We start from the raw sequence: 23,081 nt of genomic DNA, 5'->3' as shown, positions 1-23,081 counted from the left end.
CGTGGACCCTCATTCCAAAAGGAAGACTTGGGAAATACAAAGGCATCAATGAAGATAAGTTTGTATGTCCCCGTGGCGTCCTTAATGATGCCGCCGACACCTAAAGGTGCAGTGCCAGTGCTAGTGCCAGCGCTAGTAGAGGCGTCGACTTTCATCGTCCAGCAGTTATTAATTTCCTGTATCAAGCTTTCGGATCCAATCTCAAGTTGCACTCCCGAAGTAGCTGGCTGGAGAGACCAATTAAATTATCGCCCATATCAAAATCATGCCTGAATTGAGTTAGGTGATGAGTCAAAAGTAGCTTCTCATTCCTCCAGCCCAAGACTTGGGAAATGAGGGAATGGAGATCAACTATCCTCTTCAGATTCATAGGAGGCAAAGTTGGATACAGTCATCTAAAAAATATAGACTGCATAGCATGTGAGAGTCAAAAGACATTGGCGGTGGCTTTTTTCCATAGCCATCCTTGCAAGAGCCGTCAATGGTCAAAACTCAAATTTGGTTGTTAGATGGTTCAGTTGAGTATTCTAAGAAAGTCTGCCATTTATCTGCATTAAGATCTCCTAGCCATTGAGAAAACGTAGAAGGATGTTACGCCTGGCTTGTGTGGACTGGAAATAGAACACAACATTAGACTTGCTAATTGCACGCTTCTTTGCCTACTGATCGCGTCGTCAACATTGAATGTGTGATAATAGTTGCTCAGATAACTTGTTGCTGTCAGCTTTTGAAGATAATCTATGATAGTCGGCATGCAAACTTTGGTCGGCCGTGTAATTAACCTGACAATCGACGACAGTTTTTGGAATTATAACTGTGTTTGCTCTTGACTGCTCTGCTACTGTTGTGATTACGTTAATCTCTTTTTATTAGAGTTGTCCTGTTTGCTTCACTAGGACTACACGATAATATATTTGTCAATTTAAATTTACTTGGAATACATCTTTACTATAGCATTAATATGAAGTAAACCTGATATAGTCCTGTTGAGTTATAATTATGCTAAGTTTAACAATATCTACCCGTCATTCAAATCAGCACAGTCACGCCCCCCAGTCAGTTCCGAAAGCTTACGACTTATTATAATACAGAAATAACATACCCAAGACGAGTGTGACACCGTGTATACATCTACGATGGTACATAAGTAAATAAATATAGTAAATCACACAAACATTGGTTGACGTGCATGTTAAATTTGACAGCTGTCTACAAAAACAATGTAGCAAAAGTCCCTCTTCCTTCCGATCTTTAGTTTGTGGAAAGGTTAACCACAGCAGCTCAGCAAGTATCATGATACAGTACGACCATAGCAAATCGACGCGAGGTATAGATTCTTCGCCCATTTGTCCTGCACATCAAAATTGGAAATTTTGTATCAAATCTCTATTTATGGGCAAATATTATGAAAAAAAAATGTACCTTAACATGAGCGCTTGGAAATGCTGATGTCCGTAGGGTCTCTTGAGTCTCATCACCAGGCTTCCGCTTGGGCACACTGAGGATCAGTGCAGCCTGATCCCAAGTGGCAGCCATACAAGTAATGCGATATCCACTGTCCCATCGTCTGTGGATGCCCTCACTTGGGTATAGGAAGTCTAATTCAACAACCTGCCCAAGGGCCAGAACAATTTACAAACAATGCATCGGACCAAAATGAAATCCAAATAGCAAGAAGATAAACTTGGAAAGGTTTAATGCATTGACCATCTAAAGAACAATTTAACAGGGACACTATAGTTTTACACTGCTCATTACAATCAACTTAAGCAAAGACATCCTACCTGATCATTAAAACCAGCATTCCGTGACATGACAATGCCCCATCTGCTGCCAGCTGTTGCCATGGATGTGACATGGAATCCTTCTTTCCACTTCTTACTTATCCATTTGAAGGGAAAGGATTCACTTACTTTGTAAGACTGCTGCGTGTATTGGGTGCCTGAGGAGTCATGTAATTGCAAACAGTTTGAGATTGTCACAATATTATTTTTATACAAGTGTTGAATTTAATAATATTCCAGAACATTTCAGCCCAACCCCTGAAGCACAAGAAAAGACGTAACCCATGGACCCCAGAAAACCCCTATGAGCCAGCTCATCTTGCAACAGTGGTTTGCTTTCAACTAGAGAAAATTCTTAAATCTCTAAATTATGATAGCAGAGAGAAATATTACGGATTTCCGAACCCACAATGTTAATAACTTAATATACGGATGATAATCACGCATCTCAAAGTGGTGATCCATCTTTGCTATGTCTGTTGACAGGTTTATTTTATCTTAACTCGTTTCTGATAATGTTCCTGTGCTGGTTCACCATTTTTATTTGACTTGCAATACTCCTGAGAAGCATTTCTCTGGTGATAAAATTGTAGAATGAACATTCTCTAATGTCCTAAAAAGTTCCATATAAATTTTTTATCGACACTAATTAATAAAAAACACAAAAAGAATGAAACTGGACTAGATATAAGTTATTTTTATCAACACTCACATATAAAATAAATAAATAAATAAATAAAATAAACTGGACTTGTATCCAGCTATATCTGCAAATAGCTGAGAGAAAATTTGATCGTGCATTGTATGCACAGTGCACACAAGCAGTCAAGCACACAGATGCAAACTCTCTGATAACATGAACAAGAGAAAAATCAAAACTTTAGATAACAACTCAGCAATAAATAACTAGTAAACTTAACACGATGATAGAATTTGTGGCATCACTACCTGACAATGCTGAGAAATCAAAGTGCAAAAAACTGTAAAAAACAAACATTAAATGATATGAGACTAACCTTTTGACATCACTACAAGTGAACTTCCGTTATTGGCACCAGCAAGTGAGGTGATATAGTAGTTTTTCTCCCATTGATCCATAATCCACTCCTGAATTACTTGTTTATCATAATAAATGACATCTTAAAATATATCATGCTCAAAATTTCACAATTTACCATGTACCTTGTGAAGGAAAAATGGAGACAGCTCATAAACTTGAGATGTGAAACCAGTTCCAGCATCCATAATAAGGGCCCACAGGTTAGAACAAGATGCAACACAACTAATAAGCAGACCATCCTCATTTCCTCTCTCAACATGCTGTGCCAAACGTGCATCAGCCACATTGTAGTGATACCTAATTAAAAGGTAAAATCTTGATGATGATACATAGTCAAACAGTTAACTACAATTCAAAATGAATGCAAACTGAGAATGAGAGACAGCATGGAATCGCTAAAAAGAAAAGCTGGCAGGATTAGACAAGATATAATCATGGCACATGTTAACCATCCTACATAATGCTACATTATAGTCTGAAATAAAAGATTAAAACATGGAGTTAGTAATGAGCCCCTAATGCTAAAAGGTATTGGCATTATTCTCCCCTTCTTGTCTGGGATGAACTTGAATGATTGAGTGAATTTTGAAGTGGTGAGTAAAATGAGGACTTTCAACAACATAGGTACAAAGCATTCTGCTCATGACATAATTCTAATCATTCAATAAATAGTACAGTTCTTATTCTCTAATATTATTTTCTCCCTTGCAATATGACCAATTGAGACAAACAAAGTTATCATGATGCTATGTCAAGTAGTACAAGAGTCAAGTTTCACTCCACCTAACATGCCAGTTGTTCATCTACAATGTAGTTGACCAAGGTACGAAAACACATCAACTTGCTAGTTGAGACACATGGATTTGTAGCTGGTAATGATCAGGTGGGTGGGTGCATATACTGCAGATGATGGTGAGGCATGAAAGGTAAGGTGGCACTGAACATGAGTGGAGGTGAGACCATAAAGTGGTGTAGTATTCCCATCAACCACAAGTGTAGAAATGGTCCCCTTCAGTGATAAAGAAATGACAAGGAGGGTCTGGTAGTACATGTCACAATGCAAGAAATAACAGAAATTGGTGGATGGGTTAGAAGTTGCAATATGAGGGAGAAAGAATTGATGTGACAAGCATTTGTAAGATGGAGAAATTGAGACGATATGGATCAATATTAAAAAAAAGATGGGATAGAAAGAGAGATGATGTCAAATGATGAAAACCAAAGAGAAGAAAAGGGAGAGATCTAGAAGGGGAAAAGACATCAGCATCTATCAAAAACAACACCCAAACAGAAATAAAATATGAAAATAAATGATGCTAGTGCTATAGTAAAACTAACAAAAAAATAAACTATTAAAATAATAGTTTTACAAAACTGTAAATATAAAGGCATTTGGAAAAAAGGAACTCATGCCGTTCAAAAAGGAAGTCTCCATTTGGAGAGGCTTTGGAAAAGAACAACTAGAATTGACGGTAACAAGATTTCCTTCCAAAAATCTGATTGATTTCTCTTCGCATGTACAACTTGAATGTCATTCTACTATCTTCATATAAGCAATATTCATTTGTAAGATGATGGTAATAAGGAGCGGCAATACATAAACCATCATCAAACTATCAACCTAACTATCAAACCAAGTGTTGAAAAATTAAATTTGTTTATCAATAGAACCAAAAACTTTTTTTTAAAAAACTGTACCTTTGTTTCATTGGAAGCCTAGCATTGTACACAGAAATCCACTGGGTGGCAGGTACACCCAAACGAATCTTCTTCTTTTGTTGATTCTCTTCTTCATCATCGATGGTCAATCTACCACGTTTTTGACCAACCTGACAGATAATCAAACAAGGTTAATAATAATCTCATTAGTAAGGTAAAAAATAATAAAATAAGGGGATGGCAATTACCTTTTGAGCACCATCAATGTTAATTGGCCTAACTGCTGGATTTGGATTAATTAATCCATCAAATAGAGAAATAAGTTTTGTGTAGTTAGGTTCCTCGTCAAATTTCATGTTAACTACAATCTCAAGAAATTGCTTGAATGCCGGAGGGCAAAAGGAACATAGCATCTCTGGAGATGTTGCCATCTTTTTCTTGCAAACTAAAAATGATTTGTTGTCACCCTAAAATGCAAAAATAATATAAACAGAGTGTACATTCTCCAATCTATAATAGGGAGTTAAAAATAGAGATAATTGTGTTTCTTGATCAACCTGGTATCCTTGCCATGGCAATCTTCCTCGATGAAGGAAAATTAGTGTGTAAGCAAGAGACTCCAAATCATCCCTCCTGCTTGCCGTTCTTCCAAGATGTGCATTAACACTAGCATATCTAACAGTTCCTCTGAAGAAATAAACCACCAATATAAATAATGGTACTTAAAGGAGCACAAAGAGGAAATAGCAATCATACCTAAACACATCAGGCCGTTGGTCATAATCAACGTGAACACCACTACTAGCATCCCGCCATCTAGTAGCTATAAAAATATGAAAGTACAACAATTGACAACTTAAAGAAGGAAACTTAAATGAGACAAAAAAAGGATAAACTAGAACAAAGATTATAGTACCATTTAGTCATCAAAAATCACTCACCTAATCCAAGGTCAACAAGAAACAACTTTTTCTCTTGAGGTGTTGACGGTTGCCCAAGCAGAAAATTTTCAGGCTTCACATCACCATGTACGTATCTAAATTGTGGTCTTAATTAGTTCAGATTACAAAAGAGTTGTAAGGGAAAAGATTATAAAATATCTACCCTTTTGAATGCATGCTTTCAAGAATTGAGATGGATTCAACAGCAATGCAAGCAACCATTTCCGAGGACATCCTGAGAATTCCAAAACACTCAGTATTAGTCCAAAAATTAAAGGCACAGATTTGTCATTTTATTATATAGAGCAAGACCAATCTCAAAAAAATGCTACTAAGATACTTGTGTACTTCCTTCTAAAAGTAAATATCAAAGCATGGGTTTTCCAAATCATTCCAGTTCTAAAATGAATAATGAATAAACTTGAAAAGGTGACCCAATTTCTTTATTATTCCAGAAAATGGTATACATAATGATATCCAATACAATAATCAATTAAGGTTTAAATTTCAGTGTAATTCAATTTCTCCTTGAATACAATTCCATTTTATTTCTATTTTATCACTTGTAGTATCCCTAATCTACTTTTTTCCTTTCACTGTCATGAGATCGTCAATTGAGGAATACAACCATGTTAGAAATTGTCAGAGGCACACAAATATATCTCATGCCATATCAATATGAACAAAATGAAAGAAAGGTTCAAAAGACAATAATAAGATTATATTCAGAAATAAAATAGAAAAAAATCACAAAATAAAAGAAGAATATCTAGCATAAGACCAGAATTTTAGAAAGATATTTGGCGGATATTCAAAAAATATATTTGATTAATATGAAAATTAAGGTATTTTACTAAAGGCCAATGATAGATGTAGATAATCAAAAGGCCATTGAAAATGGCAGATGACAGAACAATGTAATCACAGTGACTGCATACTCACGCTTGACCTGAAGAATTCCAAGCATCCCATAGACTAGGCCCCAGCATGTCCATAACCTATAAATAATGGTCAAGTCTGGCATCAAATTGCAAAAGCTTCTAGCAAAGAATTTTGAGCAGACCAAATTGCAGAAACAAAGGATAGATAAATAGACCAGGAAGATGCAAAAATGCACAGAAAGAATCAAGAGAAACCATACCATTACGTAGTAGTCGCCTTGCCGGCCTTTATAATGTACCCTAGGGACTCCATAGCTACCACCAAGAGCGCTGGGAAAGAACAAAAACAACAATGTGCAAGTCCAATTATTTGGGATCATCTACATAGAACTTCTGCCTCCATTAAAATTTATATAAAGCTACATTGCTAGCAATATCAGACATTAGAAATCATGTTTAATTATGTTAAAGTAAAATCCCTTTGCTCCTCTTTATTCCTCACACGTTAAACCCTGATTGATCCAAATTATCTACCTTCATAGCTCATTCGTCATTCTTGAACAGAAGGACACCATCTTTTTCCTTTTTTTATTACAGCTACATGTAGCAACTCTTTCAGATTGTGATCTTTTATATTTTATCACTTACCTTTCATGTGTTTATTACCTAACTGCTTAACAATCTAACCCATTGGTTTGGTCATACAACAACTTAATAACTTTTTCTTTAAGCCTAAGAGGCACAGGAAGATTCCATAACCCAAAATATCAAACCATTTAGCCATTCATTTTTGTTATCAATTTTATAATATTTTCATTAACCTCTACTTCTCATTGAATATCAGAATTATGATATCTCTCAATTTGTGAATATCCTTGTCAATTCAGTTTAATTATCCTCTCACTTCTTATTTTCATTGTTATTAAAGCTACATTTAATATTCTTAAAATTTTTAGTTTTAGGCAAAAACTATTTAAGGAAATAAAGAGCAACAAATTGCTTTTTTGCAAAAGAGGATAATAAAACAAACCTGTAAACTTGCCATTCATAAGGAGGGCCATAGTTGCAGCCTTTACTAGTTCTGTGTTCAAATTTGATAGCAACCTATTAGCAAAAGGCATACACTATATTAGAGACAGGCATCAATCTGAAACAATATAGAATAGCAAAATAACATTTTATGTCAACTACATTTAGGTCACCATGGTCCCTGTATAATGTTCAACCTTACAAGAATAAAGCAGTTCAGTAATAAACAGAAAGCAATACCTCCATAGCATTAAGACCTGTTGATCGTTCAATGCCTCCAGAGACTCTCCGACCAACAAAAACCTGACCAAATCCACCCTTCCCAAGCTTTCTCTCAACCTTATATATAGGTGAACCACCAACTTGGACCTGAAATTATGTCCAATATGGCTAGCCTTTAACTTCATATTCAGAAACTTGAAAGAATATCAGAAGGTAAGTAACAAGATCAATAATGATAAGCAAACATGAACATGCAGAAACATCATTTGCAAGATGATTTTGAGACAGCAATAGTTTAAGTAATTGAACATTTTTAGCACAATTAATTGTGAATCAAGAAATTACATGCAAGACCTAGGTTTGACTAAAACCAGACATACTAACAAGTGGACAGTAGGTGACCTTGGAATTAAAAGTCTGTATTAGATTTTGCAGAAAAAAAGGACAAATTAAACTGACACATGAACTTAGGATTAATTTAAGGAAAAGATAGTATTCACTTTCCAGTGTGCACTAAAACATCAAGCTAAGAAGACAACGAGCAATGAAATAAACAAAATGTGTGAAAAGATATATCTACTAATAGAGTAGCTAGTTGTGAAAAAATGAAACACTAGCAATCCACCCCTTCTCCCTCAAAAGGAGGTTTTAGTAAATAACCAAATATGACAGTTCGACTAAGGGTTTAGTCTAGGATAGACTAATTGAAGGCATATCAGACTAATTGTGACTGGAAGTTTGGTAACAGACGGATTTGCAATCTAGACAGGAATTATCAAGGACAAGAATATCTATGGTATTTACTCGTCAACTAACTCACATATTGTAAATTTACTAAACATGTGAATATAGTAAGGCTAAGTAACAGGAATCCTTATCTTGGTAGTTACTCAGGGAAGGAAAGCAATCTAAAAATGATAATCTGTCACCAAAAACTGTAAAGAAAAGTTACAAGCTCTTGTTTTCCATACTTTTGGCAAGCAAAATAAAATTGATGAAATCATAAAAATGCTAAGATGGGTGTGAGGTTATAGATGGGGCAAAATTAAAATACTATTATCAAGGACAAATTTCGTGTAAATGCAATTGATGGCTTATTGAAGGAGAATAAGCTTAAAATGATATAAACAAGTTCAAGGACAACAAAAGGATTTTATAATTAGACAAGTAATTTTTATACGAGTTGAAGGTGTAAGAATTTTGGACAATTAATAAATAATAATCAATATTATTGAAAGTATTTAAGAGATCTGAATATCACGTGTGATATAGGTTGCAATGAGTTTATCCAAAAGATAAGATATATGTAGCTGACCCTAAATGATTTGAACTAACTAACAAAGCTTCAAGATGATGATGAGACAGAAAAAATAAAATGGACTAACGATCAAACAATTGAAAGATTAATCTGAAGAGAATTATCCACTAGAATGGAGAAGGGAAGCTCAAATCTACAAAGCAGTAGAAAAGCTTATTTTTGATACTATAAAAAATGAGCGAAACAAAACTGTTCTTCAAGAAAAAATGTTAATTTAAGAAACTATAATTGATGTAAGAGTTTAGAACAACATAGTTTGACTATAGGTTAAGAACAAGGTGTATTAGTCAAAACATACAAAGCAGATTATGATGGCAACAAGAATACATATGGAAAAAGGTTTTTTGAGAATGAGTAGTATCGCAACAATGCCAAAGATACATAGATGTAAGCTGATATTTATACAACTAGTGATGCAGTAAAAATGGAAAAAAAAAAAACACAAAGAAATACATAATCCTGCAAGAAATTAAAATGCTAGATTAGAAAAACATCACGCTGAATCAAGAAGGAACTGAAGCATATCATGTAGAAGATAAGCATGATAATCTCTTTCCTCCAAGGCGCCTAAATTGAAGGGATGATAGTAATCTTACTTTTTTATCAAACACCATCAAGGGCGATAGATCTGTTAAACATGCCAATCATCCAAACTATAGAATTAAGGCCAGTTCAAATGGCTTGCCTAACCTGAAGGATATTATGTGCAATCTTCAAGATATTATGTGCGTAAATAACATCTTGCAATGTAGGATAAAGCTGCATACGATAGACCCTTTCCCGAAACCCCGCATTGGCGGGAGTTTTGTGCACCGGGCTATCCTTCGAGATATTAAGATGTCTCTACTCTTAACATATTTGCTTAAACATAGAGACCAGATTACAGCATAACACCGTATCCAATGGTTTATGGATGATATGTGTGTTACTACATGATGTTATGATGTTTAACACAGGATTGAATGTATGGCAAAATAGCAATCAAGATTTCAATTTGGATGGAGTGTATATCAACAAGACAACAAGAGATAATGGTTTTAGAACAGATCAAATAAGAGGAAACGGACAAAAAGTCAATACTAAGGTGGGTAGAAGTTCATAATCCACACCATGCCCACTATTCCCCACGAACCAACAATAAAAAGGATCCAAGAAATGGCTTCAATGCCCATGTGAGAATTAATAGTGATTATATTTTCATATGACAGATACAGAAGACATAGGACTAACAGACTAAGATCTTATTTCATACAAGTGATAATATAGAGACAATTGAAATAACATAAACAAAAGGTAATCATGAAAGAAATTAAGAAGCTAGAATAGTACAACATCAATCGGGAAAATCCCTCAGAATATTATCATGACAACCTTTTCATCTTAAATAAAGAACAAGATGCATTAAACGTCAATGAATAACCATAGGGCAGGCAAGAAAGGTTAACCTTTTCAGGGAACGGAGTAGTGCTCCCTTCCTCTTCCTGTCCTGCGACCCTGTTGGCGCTCAATCCACCACTATCATCACCCATCATTTCCTTCTCTTTTACTTCTTCTGCTTGTTTTGCCCTCCCTTTTCCTTTCGGCTCCTCTTCCAATACCACCACCTCCTTCAATTGATCCGCCTCCTTCCCCTCCCCCTCCTCAACGAATACCAACCTACCTGTGGCAGATCTCACCCTCTGCCTCCCCCTCGCCGCGGACGACGGAGCCCTTCTCCTTCCACGCCTGCTTCCCCCAGCATCAACCTCGGCAGGCCCGGGATCGTTATTCTTGGCCACGGCCCGCGCCCTGGTGTTCCTCAAAGGACGATCTACAGGCGGCGGAGGTGGAGCACGGCCCCCACGACGCTCCCTGCTCCGCAAGACTGGCATTCTTCACCCATGCAATCGCGCCAGAGCGACCACAATTCGACCATTATCCCCTTAAATTCGTTCCGATTTTCTGCCCATTCCGACCCTCGAATCTTCAAACACACCCAACGCAACCCTGGAAACAGCTGGTGATCGTCAGATTTTTCTCCAGTCGTTAGGGCTTCGATGCGATCCGAGAGATGGAGGTGGAAGCAGCTGGCGCAGGAGGAAACTAATCGCTCCCTTCTTGGCGATCGATCGATCGATGGAGGCTCGATCACGGGACCAGGGAAGAGCAAGATTGGGGGATTCGACGAAGCCTCTGCGAAGGGAACGAAAGAAAACACATTTTGTTGCCAATGTTTATAATTATCTGTATTAATAGAAAGTATTTATTTTGTTAATTTAATCCGGTATAATAATTAACTAGGCAGCTGCTTAATAATTCTCATCCTCATAAAATTTTATTAAGGAAATTAAAAATTATATATTAAATCAAAACTATAAAACAAAAGATTTTTCTAATAAAAATTCCAATTATTCTAATAATAACTTCTATAAACTTTTTGGTAAGTAAAAGATTTTCACTTATTTGTAAAAAATAAAAACTAAATATTTTTTAAACAATACTAATAAATTGTATAAATTAACAACTTAAAAAATTAAATTAAATTAAATTTTTTGACAACTTTAAATACTTTAACCAAAGAGAATTTGACTCTATTAAATAAAAAATATGGCAATTGACTGAAATAGAACAGTCTAAATAAAATCTAATGACACTACATGGAGGAATATGACTCTAGTTAAATGGGTCAAGTTGAGTTAAGTTTAATAATGTTTAAATTTATTTGTTTTTATATATTTAAATTAAAATTTTAAAACCAAATTAACAAACTAAGATTGCTAATGTTTAAACTTATTTATTTTATATATTTTTATTAAGAAATAAATATAAATGAATTTTGTTAAATTGAATATTAAGATTGTTCACAAATATCTAATTCATTTGTACTCTAATGGACTCATTTTGTTCATATATTTGTCTATAAAATTTGTTAATATACACTAAAAAATAAAATAACATAAATATAAAAATAAATGCACAAGTTAATAAGACAATTTATATGATTTAATAAATTTTGGCTCGTAATTGCAGTTGTCTCTTTATCTTTTATATATTTTTAGAGATCGAGAAACCTCTTCTCGGCTACGAGATCTGTAAGGGCTATAGTCCTTTGTTAAGATTGATATAAATTTCATGAAGTATTAAAATTTTTTAATCAGATAAATAAATTAAACACGAAGTAAAGATACTAAATTAAAATTAGATTGGAATCAAACAAAATCTATCAAGCAGGCGTATATATAGTTAAAGAATATGTTGATCAAAATCAAATTTGATTTGGATTTTATTTGATAAAATTATGCCCGAATTAAATTAAATTGAATTAAATCGATTTAAAATAGAAAATTTTAAGAAAAATTATTCTATCTTTTCTTTTCATTTTATTCTCTTTTATATACATATATAGTCTCATAGTTTAATTATTTTTCTCTTCTCTTCCTTCTCTTTCTCCTCTAGTATTTTTTTTTTGAAAAAAAAATCTTTTATACATATATAGTCTCATAATTTTTTTTTTTATCCCCATGGCAATGGTGCAATGGTAGGACATCCACCCAGGGACCCGCGGTTCGATCCCAGGTACTGCGTTGGAACGCAATCAAAGGATGCTGGGCATCTGGATTGGCTGTTGTATGCGCTTCTCGATTTACCCTGGTGGTCGATGAAAAACTTCCGTGGGACCGGACCGACCACTCCTAAAGATTGAGTCCATGAGACTGACTGAGATTTATCATTTTTTTTAATATTTTTTCTTCTTCTTCTTCCCAAAAGCAACAATCTTTTTTTTTTTCCATACTAATAACAATCCTAATTCTGGCCTATTTCTCTCCAATAAGAGACGTCATTGTTTTGCATTTTCTTATCATCAAAGCTAGTCGAGAAAGACTCTCATTCTCTTTTCTTTTCATCCGTATAATTTAGTCAAACTGATTGATTATTATTTATTTATTTATTTATTTATTATTATTATTATTTATTTTAGAAATATAACTTGAACTATTTCAAAATATAACATCAATATGTTGAAACAAAAGAAAGATATTGAAATCCTTTATTTAAGAAGAGAGATCGATAAATTAATGAAAGTACTTTAATTTTTATAGTCTCTACAATGCAACATCAATCTAGTAAAAAAATTTCAATTCTTAGTGCCCAAATTTCTTCAATTTCTTCTCCTAATGATGTTAATCAATAATCTTCTAATTATATTAAAGGAGACCCAAAAAAAATTAATATGTAAATATTATATTAATGTATGAAATAAGATAAAATATTCATATACAAAGAAACAACCTTATCAATCAGATATGATGAAGTATCCAAGTATAAAATTTGAAAGTTAGAATCGTCGATTTTAAAAAAAATAATTCTAAAAATTTCATTGGTTGAAATATTCACCTTTAACAAATAAAGCATATTATTTTTATTATATTAAGTTTAAGCTAAGTCTTTCCAACTCTAATTCCTAAATTCGTCCATATTTCTTCAAATACCTTTCCTTACAAGAAATTTTGGAGAAACATTAAAAACAAAGAAAAATAAATATATAATGAGATGCAACAGATAACTATTGATTCCGTTGATTTGAATACAAATACTGAAAATAATGATAACTATTGATTTCATTGATTCGAACATAAATACCGAAAATAATGATAACTATTCAATCCGTTGATTTGCATATAAATACCGAAAGTAATTTTCTAAAACTTATTGATTTAATGCCAAACTCGATATTTAAGAAGAAATAGTAGGGTCGTAAATTCTTATTAATAAAAAATTATCCCAAAAAAACTAAACAAATAATTTAAATAAACAACTAATAAAATAGTAAAACAACTAATAAAATAGTAAAAAAATAAAATTGCTTTTGTTCTCGCATCATTCTCTCCATGGTGGAAAAAATTTACTTTCAAATTACTGAGTCATATCTTCATCAGAAGAATCACTATGGAAAGTGATATGGTGGAAAGGGAGACTCATACATAACAGTTAGAATCACTGTGGAAAGTGACATGATGGAAAGAGAGGCTCATACATAACATAGTCAAGACAATACTCAAGCCTTGATGGAGGTTGAAGAGCATCCACCAGCTCGGGTCATCTGATTTAAAGGATTCAACCTTCTCAACTCCACTAGCTCGGTTACTCGATTTTAGAGAACTCAGTCTCCTTGACTACACTAGCTCGGCCACCGACTCTAGAGGACTCAGCCTCTTTGACTCCATTAGCTCGATCATCTGACTCTAGAGGACTCATCCTCCTTAACTTCTCCATCAGCTCGACCACTCGACTCCAGACGACTTAACCTCCTTGACTCCACCAACTCGATCACCCAACTCCAGAGGACTCAGCATTCTCAATTCCTCCACTAGCTCAGCCACCCGACTTTAGAGAACTCAGTCGCCTCAACTCCTTGGCCACCTGACTTTAGAGGATTCAGCCTCCTTGACTCCAGACTCCCTTGACTAAGCTCGGTCACTCGATTCCAGATGACTTAGCCTCCTCGACTACACTCTAGCTCGATCATCCGATTCCAAATGACTCAACCTCCTCGATTCCACTAGCTAGCTCGGCCACTCTACTCAAGATGGACTCAACTTCCTCGACTATATTAGCTCGGTCACTTGATTCCAGAAGACTCAGCTTCCTCGACTCCACCAATTCGATCATTCAACTCCAGAAGACAACCTCCACTCCTTCATCACCTCTGTTCCCCTATAGGGGTCCATTAATAATTACTATAAATATTCTTGAATATGATACTACGGGTGAATAAAGGAGCAATCATATGGATGATAGGTTTGGTCCCTTAGTTGCTCTTCTACATATACATGGCAGTTAATGAGTGAAAAAGCATGAAATGACTGTCGGATCTTATTTCCTATTATGGTTGATATAAAGATGTTCTTTCAACAACTATATAAACTTAAAAAGACACACATCAGTGGAGATGCAAAAAAACATTCTCGTATTCTTCTTCTTTTTCCATATTTTTTTCATTGCTTTCATTCTCCTTGAACCCCTGTGCTAACTTAAGCGTCAGAATGGCCCCGTCAAACCCCCTCAACACTTATTCTAATATCTGTTTGAGTGTTAATAAATCTTTCCATGTCTTCTTTGTCCTCAATCAATCACTTTCTTCGCCCTCAAAGTCTACAATACTGCCTCTAGTTGTCGTTTTTCGTTAGTTCACTAGATCGTGATCTTAAACAGGAACAGAAAGGAATTAAATGCTTCATATTGAAAGTCTTCAAGTGATTAGGAAGACACACTTATAAGGATCTTCTGCCGCCCAATAGAATCAATTTCAGAAGTCTCTCCCAATCCTTTGGCAACGAAGTCTGTCGTCGTCCATAGCAGACCAATTGTTGTCAAACTTATATTTACCTCCTTGTTCTTAGCACTGTATGCACCAGTGACTTCTATGCAGTCATCAAGGCAATGTGAAGGAATAGTTGCAAGTCCAACAGCCATTATTATGCGCATGCTCTGGAAACCTTAGGGGACAAGATCCTTCTCTGAAGTATTAGAAACGTGTGTCCCACCACAGATCTCCATTGATACACCAGGTACCTCAACTACTCTGACCAGCTCTCCATACTTTTCCCCAAACATGGCAATTGCACTTGCTTTCATTGCATCTGACAAAGGCATTACTTTGGTTTGAACTAGTGTTGAATCACTGATCCATTGATTTATTAGTTCTTCAATTTTCAGCAACTCCTCTTCAGACAATGGCCGATGGAAGTTGAAGTCAAATCGAAGTCAATCAAAGGTTACCAATGAACCAGCTTGTGATGTTTCCTGTCCAATAATAGTTCTGAGTGCAACTTGTAGTAAATGTGTTGCAGTATGATGGACCTTAGACTCTTGGATCAACTGCAGCACAAAAGCTGTTTCCAAGTGATTTCTGAACATCCTGATGCCCTTCATAGTACAAAAACCCATTATCTCCAATCTGACCCTTGATTCAACATAGAAAGGGGTCCTGTCCAACATGATTTCCATATCGCTACCTTCATAACCTTTTGTTACTAGTTCACCATTTAATAATAGTCCTTTGACTGTGGCATAAGTAGAAAGCATGACATATCCCAAGAATTCAGTAGTAGGCACACACTCAGCAAGCTCTACTTCATTTCCTTCCAAAAGGTTTAACTGCATTATGAGTAGCTTATGATTGGCGCCTTTGGTTTTCCATTTCAATGTCAAAACCATTCATATCTAGACTAGCTCCTCGTTCTTCAGCAACTTCATCTGTTATCTCCACTGGAAAGCCATATGTGTCATACAAAAGAAACACGTCTTTCCCATCCAGACATGGTTTCCCACCATTTGCTCTGGAACTTAACAAAGCATCAGAAAGAAATTGATCTACTAGCTTCTCTCCTCTCTCTAGAGTCTGCACAAACCGCAATTCTTCTCTCTTCAGCTCTTCAAGAATATGATTTGTCCTTCCTTTAACATCTGAGTCAATTTGGTCACTAAGTTCTATCACTGTCTTGGCAAGTTTAGGCAAAAAAGCACATTCCTGGATCCCCTCGCCATTGCACTTTATACCTGGCAGTCTACCATCCGAACAACTCTTCTAATTAGCCTCCGGACTACATAACCTCTCCCAATATTTGATGGTAGAACTCCATCTTTTATAAGATAAACGACTGCGTGCATATAATCACCAATGATTTTCAGATTGGTGTTTGTAGAATCATCTGCTTTAGCATATGAAACCTTTGCCAAACTTGCTGCTTTCTGTATGATGGAGAAAATGTATGTTTCATAGTAGTTTGAAACATGTTGCAGAATCCGTGCCATACGTTCCAGTCCCATACCCGGGCCTATATTCTTTTGCTTTAAGGGTTCAAGGGAACCATCCTCCTTCTTGTTATATTGCATAAACACCAGATTATAAAACTCAATAAATCTGCTATCATCGCTCAAATCAGCAGTTGCATGACCTCTATCAGGATGAAGCTGGGCGGAGGCCGTATCAGGAGGGCCCCAGCCGTCGGGGTTGAAGGGGACGACGCCGACGCCGACGCCGACGCCGACGCCAAAGCCCACCGTCGATCTGTTGCACAACGCTAGGGTTTCAGAAGGGAGCAAGGCGGCGGCGGCGGCGGCGGCGGCGGCGATAAACCTCTCTGTTTTGTTCCCTGAACCATGAGGCGACTCTTTAACGTTAAGTAGTTAAAATAATTGTTGTCCGTTGTTGGCCAGTTTGATGTGGAGGTCACCTATATCAGTTTCAAATGAAAGATTATTTGTTGCTTCTTTCCCCGATTTGAAAATCCATATTAATTTCATCGTCAACTTTATCTATTTTATCGTCGCTGTAAATTAGACCATTAATTATTTTTATCGTTCACATCTTTTATAATAAAAAATATTTTTATTTTATTAAACCAATCAAAAAATTCTTTAGTCTATCAAAAAAAAAAACTCAGAGGTTTAATTGAAAATTTGATATATAGTACAATTCATCTGACTTTAATCATAATCATTACGATCATCATGATAATTATCCATAAAGTATAAAGACTATGATACTATTTGATCAAATAGTGAATAATTATTAATTTTATTGGTTCATATATGAATATCAAAAATAATAATAACTATTAATTCCGTTAATTCAAATATTAATAAAATCGAACTAAAATCTGTTAATTCACATATAAATATTAAAAATAATCTTTTAAAATTTATTGATTCGATAAAAAAATATAAGAGATAGACAATCAAATTCGATATTTAACACGATCATAAATTTTTATTGATAAAAAAATATTCCAAAAATAATTAAATAAATAATTTAAATAGATTCGAATTCTAACATTTTAAAAGACTAAAATACCCTTAAAGTCTTAATTCAATAAAATAATTAAAAAAAGATTAAAATTATTTTTGTTCCCTGTCGTAATGCAAAACAAAGAAATGATGTGTTACTTTTGTTAGTTTTTTTGCTGAAAAAAAAAACTTGCCTTGAGGCTCACCTTACAAAACTTTTAATTAATGTCCAGGCGCGCCACCTCCTTCCTCCAACTCCACTCGCTCCTCCTCAAATCGGCCCTTAGCACCACTGCTGTCGTTGCTTCCAAACCCATCACCTAGCTCCATCCGCCCCTTCTCGAAAGATTATTCAATGTAGTTGAAATAACTGAATTGGTAGTTATTTATCAAGGAAAACTCAATCAAATTCATAACTGTCTCAATGTAAATTTTTCCTTTCTTTTTATTTTAATTGTATAAATATTTAATTAAGACCATTCCAACACTCCTTTTCACATGCATAAACTGAACCAACAATTAGGATAAGCATGAAAAATGAAAGCTTCAATAAATACGAATACATCCGCGCCACTGTTTGGATAAAGAAATGATTGTTGCGGGATGTTGGAATTAATGTGCTCCCCGATGTTCAATGCAATCAGTCTTAGAAATGTTGTGTCCTGGACCTCCATGATCCAAGCTAAGGCATCTTTCTTCGAAGGCAATTAAGCTTTTGGATGTACTAATTTGTGTTACTAATCTAAGACCTCAAACTTATTTCACAGCATCGATCATCAGCATGCATGTTAATGCTGTATGTTCTCTTTCTTCATGCTTCGAGCTTGCATGTTGGTGTTACTTATTGGCTAAACCCTGATACAGAAGATTTTTTCAGATAATTAATTCTTGGCTGATTGATAGCCTTTGTTGACTTGATTCTTTGGTTATTTTTCTGTGTTTATGCTCCCTGATACTTCAAATTGCTTTGAATGAATGATTTTTCTGGTTTATGCTCAACTTCAAATTGCTTCAATGAATGATCGGTGTCAAATTTCCCAAGTTTTGTATTTAAAACTTGAGCATTACTTTTTTGTTTGGATCTCAACAAATTTCTGATATAATCAAATTGCTTATAGGCTATTACATTTGATCACGATCTAACCACTATTATTATTGTTAAATAAATGTATTAAATATATATGGTTATTAAAGCAATCTCCTATTATTATTTGAAGCAAGTAAAAAATTCTAGATAAACAATTATAACAAAAAATGTATAATTCTAGGCGTTAAATTGATTAGATGGCATTAAATTAAAAAAAAAAACAGTTTAACTGATCAACAAGAAACAAACAATTTATTTATTTTATTTCCCCAAAAAAATGTCACAGGAGTTGAAACAGGGAGGGATGATCATAGGCGCAAATCCAAACTCACGCTCTCCTTGGCAGTTGGCAGGAATTGGAACCCGAGTTGGGATCTGGGAGGCGCAGACGACGGCGAAGCTGCTACAGCAGTTAAACTATTACCATTTACAATGCCATGGCCGCCTCCGCCTCTCGACTCCGTTCGATCTCCTGCTCCTCTCATTATCATTGGCACCGCTGGCATCCGCGACTCCACGTGGGTCGCGCCGCCGTGAGCTCGCAAGATCGCCGGCAGTGGGCTGCGGATGATCGGCTGGCCCACCGCATCGATTCCGGTGAAGAAAGTACTTGCGTGGTGGTGCCACGGAGGAGGGGGGTACTGGCGGTGAAAGCTAAAGAGGTCGTAGACGTGGTGGCGGCCGTCGATGGCCATAGGGCTGTGGTGGGCCTGGAGGTGAGCCCGCTTCGCGTTCTGGCGCTCGCGCTTGTGGGCGTTTTGGTGCCCGCCTAAGGCTTGCGAGGTCGGGAATTGCCGGCGGCAGTAGTGGCACTCGAACTTGCGCACGCTCTCACTGTCGACGGACGTGGCGGCGGCAGCGACCGTGGTGTGGTCTTTGGTGGTGTCTTCTTTGGCGTTCTGGCAGTGAGGGACTTCGATGCCGAAGAGGCGGATGACCGAAGCGTTACTGGAGGCGGCGGCGGATCTCGGAGCGGCCTGGCGGATGAAGGGAAGCTGCGCAAAGGAATCGACCGTGCTTATGAAGTCGCGCGCCTCGCGCTCGCTCATCGTTCTTGTCGCCGCTCGTTAACTGTTTGGTGAATTGTCTCTGCTGGGTTTGGGCTCCTAATAAGAGGGAGATGTTACAAACAGATCTATATATTTTTGCTGCCTTTTCTTCGCTTGATCCAAATTCTTTGAGCCATGAAGTTTCATATCTCCCTTTTCTTAGCAGTTTGGAGGATGATGGAAGGGGTGAGGTGTGCTGTCTACTAACAGTGAGGTGGAGAAAGAGGAATATGGACAAATGAAGAAGACCCCATCTGTTGAGAGCAGTACTGACACTAGATGCAACAGTTTGTTGCTGATGTTGGTGGTGGAGTGATTGAGTTGGTCCGGTGGTGGAGCTGGCTTTTGGTCTGTCAAACAACAACCAAGTACCACAGCAACAAGACCATCACCTCTCCATGGGTCAATCTTCTCATCTTTCACTCTGTTATCAATTATCTACTTTACAACTTTGGCTTTCATGCATGTGTAAGAAAGCACCACAGGTAGCAGTAGAGGAGTAGACAAGTACGTGATCAATTCTGCTTCACCTCTCTCTCACAAACAGTAGTGATACTACATCGGGTACTGCCTCTTTTATAGCTGTTGCCTCTTCATATCTGGTGGCTGGGATGCGCAGAGCAAAGAAAGTGGTCCTGGAGAAATAAGAAGGTATGGGGTGGATCTTGATGATTAATTTACCTGTATGCATGTTCGGTCAAGTGTCTTTGCCATTGGGCATTTATCTTTGCCAAGGTTAAATTGGCATGCACTCCCCTGGAACACTATATATATATATATATGCTCATACTTGAACAAAATTCTGCTTCATTTGGCTCAGACTTCAGTTGATGCACATATTATTTTTAATGGCCATTATCAATTTATTACGGATTCGAGTCGAGAAAACAACTCCTTATAATGCAGGGTAGTTACGTATAATAGATCCAATATGGTCCGACTCTTTTCCGGACCTCGCATTAGTGGGAGCTTCATGTACCGAACTATTCTTTATTAGTTTATCACCAAAAAAGTATCCAAATATTACAAAAGGGTGTTTTATAAATTACAATTTTGGGAATCTAGTTGTCCAGTTATCTAGGCTTCTATACTTGTGGCTAAAATTAGTAGTTCTATGATCAAAGTAGGATTAATGGATGCGCTTGGGACCCCGCATATAGAAGCAGTAAAATAGGGAGGACAATGGCAAAGAATTCTAGTCACGTGTACAATGTATCTTCGTATATATTAACTATTGCAAACAAATTTAAAATAATTTCAACTTTTTGAAGCTTACTTTGACAATTAGCAATCTGACATCAAAAGCATTTCAAGATTAATGTTAAGTTGACTTGTTTTTCAATCCATAATGGAAATCCGAAGGAAACTAAAATTTTTAGTAGGATTTATTTTTTTGGTTATTCTATGACTGCAATACCTATATACAAAATGACCATGAGACTCTTGCCAATATGGTACAAGGCAAGTACCAACTTATAATTCTTGCACTTGTGTTGTGAAAGGTAATTTGTGTGATTGCATCTTGGTCATTCAGGTAGTAGTGGCAACCTTATCATTATGCTAAAGCTAGCTGCCTCTTCCCTTTTCTCTATATATCTAGGCAACTTTATGAAAAAAATGTTGCTTTATTCACTCATGACAGACATATTCAGTAATTTTTAGCTCTTACTTCTATGCTCCTTTTTTTTTTCTGTTCTCTTCTCTCATTTTGGCAAATTATAATTATGCGCACAAGTTACTTATTAACTAAAATGTGTGTCATGGTTTAATATTTACCAAAGAACATATTTCTCCAAAGTGCAATGATTAAAATGCCCTTCTGCCTTAGGCATGCTTAAAATTGATTGTTGCCTGAATCGGTCGCTTTAACTTGCCACCAAAAACGTCAGTAATAGCCCATAGTCATGAAACAAGAAACCCTCAACTTCTTCATTACAATGTTGTTGATTTCTCAAGTTTTTATATGTTAGGTGGTTGGTAAAATCCTAAACTTCTCTGCAACATGGACAATTTTTTAAGCAAACAATCTATTTGATGGTTGGTAAAACCCCAAGCTTCTTCATCAAGGTGTTCAGACAAAACATTTTGAATGTCTATAAATAAGTCGAAATCATGTCATATTGGTTGAAATCATGGTTATCAATCTACTAGGGATACAATAATGCCTATATAATATGATTTGGAGTTCTCTAAAGGTTGTTATGTTGTTAAGGTGTTTTGGCACATAGATATAAAAATAAGATCATAAATTCATTCCCAATTACTAGCAAATGTGGGACTATAATGCCATATATAAGCTCCACCTAATTGTACCTACTTAAATTGTCAAAACCTTTGGATACTTTATATAAACTAAAGAAAAACAGCATACACACAAAATGTATCAAATATAAAATTTGCAAAATATCAAAGTTTCATCTTCAATAATTCTAGTTCTTAAATTCATTGACTAGTACCCCTTGGTGATTCAATTTTCAAGCATCTTCAAGAATAAAACAAAGGAGGTATTATTGATTAACTCAATTTGCAAATCACTAAGACGTATAATACAATGGCCCTTACCCTTATGTGATGTTTGGAAAAAAAAAATATTGAAATAGTTTATAATATCGATCTACTATAGTTTCCTTTAGTGGTCAACCATTTACCTCTTCCTCATTGTAAATTCTTCTTTTAAGTTGTCTGCTACAACAATAATAACAACCAAGCCTTTATCCCACTATGTGAGGTCGTCTATATATATCCTCCTGCATCATTTGACTCGATCTCCTACTATATCATCAATTATATTTAAATGAATTTTATCCTATTTGATCATTACTAACTAAGTCTTCTTTTGTCTCTCCTTCCTCAATTAATGTGTGTATTTGTCACGATCTTATATTGCCTAACTAGGACATTTATTGATCGCTTAAGCACATATTCATACTATCTTAAACACATCTCTCGAAGTTTTCCCTTTGATTTTCTCTACTGTTCTTATTTTTTATCATGTCAATCTTCATTTGTTCATACAACCATCTTAACATTCTCATCTCTGTGACTTTTATCTTTTACTGGTGTACTCACTTCATAGCACAACATTTAGCTTCATCTAATATACCAGGTTTAACTATCATTTTATCAACCACTTGACACATTGAAAGCTTGAGAAATCACTGGTTATAGAGAAGTCTAGAGTTTTTTTTCATGATTATAAGCGAGACGGGAAGAATATTGAGTTTTCACCGAGGTTATAGAGAAGAAGTCTAGATTTCACCTTTTCACAAGGTTCACATGACA

General features: G+C 35.7%; 2 protein-coding genes and 1 pseudogene across 2 annotated transcripts; all 3 read right to left on the bottom strand.

Annotated features, from left to right (window-relative positions):
• Positions 1–1,059: 1,059 nt before the first annotated feature.
• On the bottom strand, positions 1,060–11,078 carry LOC141818714 (casein kinase 1-like protein HD16). The gene is made up of 16 exons (XM_074706172.1): positions 10,340–11,078; positions 7,595–7,723; positions 7,356–7,429; positions 6,586–6,655; positions 6,387–6,442; positions 5,608–5,679; positions 5,445–5,539; positions 5,260–5,326; positions 5,061–5,190; positions 4,752–4,970; positions 4,543–4,673; positions 2,967–3,141; positions 2,801–2,891; positions 1,785–1,942; positions 1,423–1,611; positions 1,060–1,351 (listed from the first exon to the last, which is right to left on the bottom strand). The coding sequence occupies exons 1-16, from the start codon at positions 10,763–10,765 to the stop codon at positions 1,292–1,294; spliced, it is 2,142 nt and encodes a 713-aa protein (XP_074562273.1). The 5' UTR covers positions 10,766–11,078; the 3' UTR covers positions 1,060–1,291.
• A 4,293-nt stretch (positions 11,079–15,371) lies between these two features.
• LOC141821677 (alanine--tRNA ligase, chloroplastic/mitochondrial-like) lies at positions 15,372–17,993 on the bottom strand (annotated as a pseudogene).
• A 1,033-nt stretch (positions 17,994–19,026) lies between these two features.
• LOC141822428 (uncharacterized) lies at positions 19,027–20,117 on the bottom strand. Its single transcript, XM_074709876.1, has one exon. It carries the CDS (start codon positions 19,797–19,799, stop codon positions 19,059–19,061), a length of 741 nt encoding a protein of 246 aa, XP_074565977.1. The 5' UTR covers positions 19,800–20,117; the 3' UTR covers positions 19,027–19,058.
• Between the last annotated feature and the right edge of the window lie 2,964 nt (positions 20,118–23,081).

This window comes from Curcuma longa, chromosome 2 (genome assembly GCF_044706935.1).
Source record: "Curcuma longa cultivar G26 ecotype Majalengka, Jawa Barat chromosome 2, ITB_CL_G26_1.1, whole genome shotgun sequence".
NCBI lineage: Eukaryota > Viridiplantae > Streptophyta > Magnoliopsida > Zingiberales > Zingiberaceae > Curcuma > Curcuma longa.
Note: the sequence above shows the minus strand (reverse complement) of the source record. Positions and strands in the feature narration are given on the sequence as shown.